At 60.1% G+C, this 6,012-nt stretch overlaps 1 protein-coding gene across 2 annotated transcripts; it reads right to left on the bottom strand.

Moving 5' to 3' along the window:
* Nucleotides 1-787: 787 nt before the first annotated feature.
* Nucleotides 788-3,814, bottom strand: DKKL1 (dickkopf like acrosomal protein 1). 2 transcript variants are annotated; one of them, XM_077840692.1, is made up of 4 exons: nt 3,666-3,814; nt 2,709-2,846; nt 2,322-2,414; nt 788-1,229 (listed from the first exon to the last, which is right to left on the bottom strand). In XM_077840692.1, exons 1-4 carry the CDS (start codon nt 3,789-3,791, stop codon nt 903-905), a joined length of 684 nt encoding a protein of 227 aa, XP_077696818.1. In that variant the 5' UTR covers nt 3,792-3,814; the 3' UTR covers nt 788-902. The 2 variants fall into 2 exon arrangements, with proteins under 2 accessions (XP_077696818.1, XP_077696817.1); XM_077840691.1 differs by lacking the exon at nt 2,322-2,414.
* Nucleotides 3,815-6,012: the final 2,198 nt, after the last annotated feature.

Raw genomic sequence — 6,012 nt, 5'->3', positions numbered from 1 at the left:
ACAATTACAAGAGGACTGGGAAATCTCTCTGATGAAGAGCGTTGGAAATCAATTGGGAGATGAACATGCAGGCAGCCGCTAGAGGCTACAGCCAGCAACCAATGGGATGGAGAAGGTATATCAGTAACTTTGATCCCCCGTGAGACCAGAGCAGTAGACCCTGAAGCACCCTTCAAGCCTGCCAGGGTCCCGGAGTGGAAGACGGGTGTCCCCAGCTAAGCCAGGTTTGCATAGACGCTGTAGATTGGTTAGCTCTATTTTCTCTGGAATACTTTTGTTCTGCTTAAACAATACTTTGCTTTATGAAGCTGGCACTCACAGGCATCTCTGGTGCAAGCTAATGTCAGATGTACTGGGAATCAGCCAGAACCCCGCTCCAACGGGAGAGTCTCACAGGTGCCTGCCCCAAGAACGGGGACAGCTGGAGGTCTGAGACCACAGTGGGACACCACAAGGGTTAGAGGTGCAGTCGCCTGCCTTATGATCCTGAACCACGGGGTCCTTCAGCTAAATTGAACAGGGCGAACTGAAAACTGAGCAGAGAAAATCCACCATGAGCCTGCGGAACTCATTGCCACTGGCTTATTCTTGAGGCTAACTGCTGAGTGGACTGGCCCATGCAAGCCGTTTAGGGTGGGCAACCTGTTTATGTTCCATGTCTGCACACCGCTGGGGCACTGGGATCCTGGACAGATCTAGTAGGGTGATTCCTAGAGCCCTCCATAAAAGCAGCAGAGTTCAGAATTTAATTTCTCCAATTTACCCCCTGCCAGAGAGAGAATTTTTATTGCAAGAAAACCCAAGGAGCAGGACTTTATACCCAGATTCACCAGCATGGCACAGATCTCCCGCAGGGGGTGTATCCTCTCCATCGCTGGCCGCTCTCTCTCTCTCCCTTTTTGCTACAGCTTCCTGAAGAAGAAGAAAAAATGCGGCCTCCGTACTACAGCTTTGTGCCAGGCCAGGGTAAGGGGGGGAGCTTTCTTCGGAGGGCGGGGGGCTTCCATCAGCCCATCCCGGATAGCTAGCAGCCTGTGCCTCCTGTCGCTAAGGGATGCGCCGTCTGGCCAGCTGGTGTCAGAGGCCTTCCCGGGCCTGGCTTTGCGCCGTAAGTGGATGATGAGGAAGGCCAGCCCGGGGCGGGGGATCCGCAGGACGTGTCTCCCTGGGACAGGCTCTGCTTCTGCCCCACCGCCTGCTCCTTCCTCTCTAGACTCTGTCTGGCTTCCCTGGAAGAGACACAGGTAAATGGGGAATATGTGACACCGTACCCGGGCCCGCACTGGTGAGGAGATGCCCCTAGGAGGAGAAGGATGTGAGGTTAGAGCTGGGGGGGCTGGGAGCCAGGACTCCTGGGTCCTTTCCCCGGCTCTGGGAGGGGAGTGTGGTCTAGTGGGTTAGAACAGGTGGGCTGGGAGCCAGGACCCCTGGATCCTTTCCCCAGCTCTGGGAGGGGAATGAGTCAGAGCAGGGGAGCTGGGAGCCAGGACTCCTGGGTTCAGTTTCCAATTGTGTCCCTGCCTTCCTGGGTGCCCTTTGGGCATGGGCAGGCCTTTCCTCCCTCTGTGCCTCAGTTTCCGGAGTGGGTGATCCTGACCTCTGCCTTTTAATAGTGGATGAGCGATGACAGCGATGGTGAGCTGGGGCCCTCGAGCTCCTGCAGTGAGGCCAGTATTCAGGAGCATAGCCTTGGGGCCCAGTGTTAGACTCCTTTGGTCTGTTACACCGTCCCCTGGCCCGGAACCTAGTTCCAAAGGTCTGGCAGGCGGGGACAGGGGAGACGGTGGGGTGGGGGTTGACAAGTTTCTGCTACTGACTCTTCTTTCTCCCCCGGGCTGCGGCCCCAAACCCCGTGTTTGCCGGGAGATACGGGTGCCAGGTGCCCTGCATGGAGCCTAGCAACAGAGCGTCACAAGTCTGCAGGTACCAGGGAATCAGGAGACAGTGTGTTAAAGGAGCCAGCCAGGGAAGGAGAGGGGTCCACGGGGGGCAGGTTGTGTATAGAAACTGACAGAGCTGGAGAGAACCCAGGAGTCCTGGCTCTAACCACTAGACCCCACTCCTCTCCCAGAGCCAGAGCAGAACCCAGGAGTCCGTTGCACTCTGGCTTGTGAGCGTCTTCCCGGGAGTCCCTAGAGGTGAAGTCCCACTGCCGACCCCCAGCAGAGGTCACTCAGGGTGCACATCATCCCCGGCAGGGGCTCTGGCCTAGAGCGCAAATGCAGGGTCCCCACCCCTAGCCCCCCACATCCATCTCCAGCTGGCTCTGGGCTCCAGCCATCCCCTCGTGTCTCTGTCTGTCCCAGCCCCCCCGCACTCACCCGCCATCTCTCCACCAGGCCCCGCTCCCCCTGCTCGATGGAGGTCACCATCCTGTCAGAGAACAGCATCGCGCCCGTCTTGTTGTCTGTCACCTGAACGGGACCGGGACCGGCTCAGCCCAAGGAAGGGGGCTGGGGAAGGTACTCGGGTCTGACCAGGGAACAGCCACAGCACAGGGCGCTCTGGCCATGCCCCCAGTGGGCCCTAAGGGAGGACATTACTTCACACCTCCCCCCACTATCCAGGGAGCTGGGGTCAGGGGGGTTCATTCCTAGGTGAAGATCCACATGGAGATTTCAGGTCCCCTCTTAATTGGGCATCCCTGGGGGAGCCCTGGCAGGCTGGGGGAGGAAAGGGGGCACCACCACCTCCCTGCTCCTGCTCACCTTGTTGATCTCACGGTGGCTGTACAGCGTGGCGTTCCCCACCCTGCGCTGCTCTTTCTCCTCGGTGTGGTAGTTGGGGGGAAGCTTGCGGAAATCAATGGGGGCCTCGAAGCGCCCCTCCTCCTGTCCCAACTCCGCCTGCAACAACCCACATCGACTGAGTCCTGGGAGTTACAGTCCCCCGACCTGGCTCCCAGCCCCTGGATGTAACCACTAGGCCCCACTCCCCTTCCAGAGCCAGGCAGAGAACCAAGGCGTCCTGTCTCCCAGCCCCCGGCTCTAACCACTAGACCACGCTCCCCTCCCAGCACCAGGAACAGCAGGAATTAGGAAACACACACTACAGACTCACACAAAACCCCTCAGAGATATTGAAGTTAGAGTGAGCGAACACAGACAGACAGACATACATACACAGTCCAACTCCTGCTCCCCCACCCAGCAGAAATGTGGGGGTGTGGGGCGATGACCGTGCGCTGGACGGAGATACAGACAGGGCGTGTGCATGGAGATAGAGACTCAAAAGTAGGTGTGGGATGAGGATAGATGGGGCTGGGGGAGAAGGTAGGTGGGTGCCTGGGGCTGGAGGGATGGGTGGGGGGTGCCTGCGGAGGGGTAGAGGGGACGGCTGAGGATGTCTGGGGAGGGGTGGGGGTCCTTGGTGGCACCAGGGGATGGGGCAGGGTGGGAGTCCCTGGGGCTGGAGGGAGGGGTGGTGGGGGATGCCTGGGGAGGGGTGGGGGGTGCCTGGGGTGGGTAGAGGGATAAGGATGCCTGGGGCTGTCTGGGGATGTGGGTGCCTGGGGAGGGATAGAGGGGCAGGTGGGGGTGCCTGTGGGTGGGGATGGGTTGTTGGGGGGTCCCTGGGGGTGTCTGGGATGGGGATGGCTGGGGGTCCCTGGGGGCCCCAGGGGAAGGGTGGGGGGTTCCTGGGGGGCAGGGGACACTCAGTCTCACCCGGCTGCCCCCCAGCAGGTGCTGGAAGCGGCCCAGCAGGCGACGGGCAGCAGGTGGCAAGAGGGAGCCCTCGGCCCCTGCCAGCAGCACAGTCAGGGCACAGACCAGCAGCCACCGCGCCCGCATCGCGCCCGGCCTGTCCAGCGACGTCTGAGCGGGTCTGCGGGGGGACAGAACAGGTGGGTGGGGGGCACAGCCCCGGCCCGGCCCCCTGCCCTCTGGCACCCTCCCCTCACAACCCTTTTTCCATCCCTCTATCCCTCCCTCCCCCACACCCCTCCCTCCATCTATCCTTCCCCCCATCCATCCCTCCGCCACACCCCTTCCTCCATCCCTCCCTCCATCCCCCAGAACTACATCTCCAGACACCTGCATCCTCCTCCAATCCCCAGCCATCCTCCCCACTCCCCTCCCCTCCCTCCCTCCACCCCCATATACACCTTTCTCTCCCCGCAACTGCCCCTTGTGGGTCCCTCTCCCCCTGCATCAACCTCTCTCCTTTTCTCCCCATGGAATTGCCCCCATCTTTGACCAGCCCTCCCCGCATAATTACCCCAGCTTATTCCCCCTTCTGACCAACACTGTCCCAATCTCTGTGCCCCCATAGCACTGTGATCCCAGCAACCTCCTGATCTCCCTTCCCTCCCCCGAAAACTACCCCGCACCTTCAATCCTCCCAGAACCCCCCAACCCGCCCTGCCTTCCCCCACCCCGACCTTCCCCCCACCACCCCCGTTTCCCTCCCCCAGCACCGACCAGCCACCTCCCAGGGACCTGTACTGGCCCGTTTCTCCCGGGGCACTGATTCGAACAGGGTTCTGATTCCAGAACCAGCCACCAGCTGACCTTGGGCACCAGTGCTGGCATGGAGGGGCCCTGTTGTGGGGTGTCCCACCATGCTTGGGCACTTGCCGGGAGGTGCCCATGGCCTCCGCCTCCGTGTCAGCAGCTGGGCAGGGCAGCGGCTCAGGCAGCAGAGTGAAGCTGGGCCCCAGTGGCTAAGGCACCATAACTGAGACATAGAGCAACACCCAACTCTGCTGCAGACTTCCTCTGTACCTCAGTTTCCCCATCTGTAGAGCAGTGGGGATGGCTCTGCTGTGCCTCGCCTCCCGGGGCAGGAGGGAGAAAACAGTTTATATTTTATAACTTTGACAGATAATGATCCAGGGTTATTATGAATAATTGGGCCCTACCAATTTCACAACTGTGGAAAACATGTCACGGATGTTGAAATAAGCTCTTCACTGGGAAATCCGATCTCCCCATGTTGCCAGGAGTGGGGCTGCTAGGCCGGACGGGGTTGGGGAGGGGCAGGGGCAGGACTTGTCTTTCCCCTGCATGGCCGCCCTCCCGTGGGGAAATCAGTTCTATCTCCAGAGGCAGGGCAGAAAGGAGGGTGGTACACCTCCCCTTCAAGCCACATTTTTTCAGGGGGCCCCCAAATTGGCTGGGACTAGCAGCTTGTAGCCCCAGCTGGGGCGATCAGATCCACCTCCAGGAGCCTCCCCCAGCTGCAGGAAGCTCTACGGCCCAGTTTGAAAGCAACACAGAAGTGAGGGAGGCAACCCCCCACAACAGTTTTGTTACCCCCCCACAATCCTCTTTTAGATCAGGCCCCCCAGGGTTACAACACCCTGAAATTTCAGAGGTAAACAGCTGAAATTGTGAAATTGACCAATCTTAAAACCCTCTGGCCATGAAATTGACCAAAATATACTGGGAATTTGGTAGGGCCCTAATCATGAGGCAGTTGTTGTCTGTATTGGTGTCAAGGCCCAGCGCTGCAGGGGAGTTTGGGGAAATTGGTGAACGCCCATGGCCAAGGAGCTCCGAAAGGTTCCCGCTTTGTCACCGTTCCAACCGGTCACCGGCATCGGGCGTGCAACAGGAATGGCCTGACACCGCCCCCGTCCGCCTTCGCCAGCCACGCGGCCTGGCCTGGAAATCGCACCGCTTCATGCCGGAATGATTTTCCTCGGGACTCTGTGTGTGCTGCAAAACTGACATTTGCCGCCAGCAACCGATGAGAATCTAGCTCCGGCCAGCCAAAATCCGCCAGGAGCAACGTCGCAGATATGCCGCCGGGAGCCAGTGCTGGTCAGGCTGGTATGTGTCTGCTTATACGGGTACCCCTCGCCCGGCGCTGGGACACAGCCCCTCTGGGGTGGGGCATGAGGGCTGGTTATTTGGGGACCCCTCGCCTGGCACTGGGACACAGCCCCTCTGGGGTGGGGTGCAGGGGCTGGTTATACAGGGACCCCTCGCTGCCCCCTCAACCTGTGCTCCTCCTGCCCGTGTACAGGGAGGGGCATTATCACATTTGCAATGAGCATTTAGCAGTGGG

This window comes from Eretmochelys imbricata, chromosome 23 (genome assembly GCF_965152235.1).
Source record: "Eretmochelys imbricata isolate rEreImb1 chromosome 23, rEreImb1.hap1, whole genome shotgun sequence".
In the NCBI taxonomy this organism is placed as follows: domain Eukaryota; kingdom Metazoa; phylum Chordata; order Testudines; family Cheloniidae; genus Eretmochelys; species Eretmochelys imbricata.
This window is presented reverse-complemented; position numbering and strand designations above follow the sequence as displayed.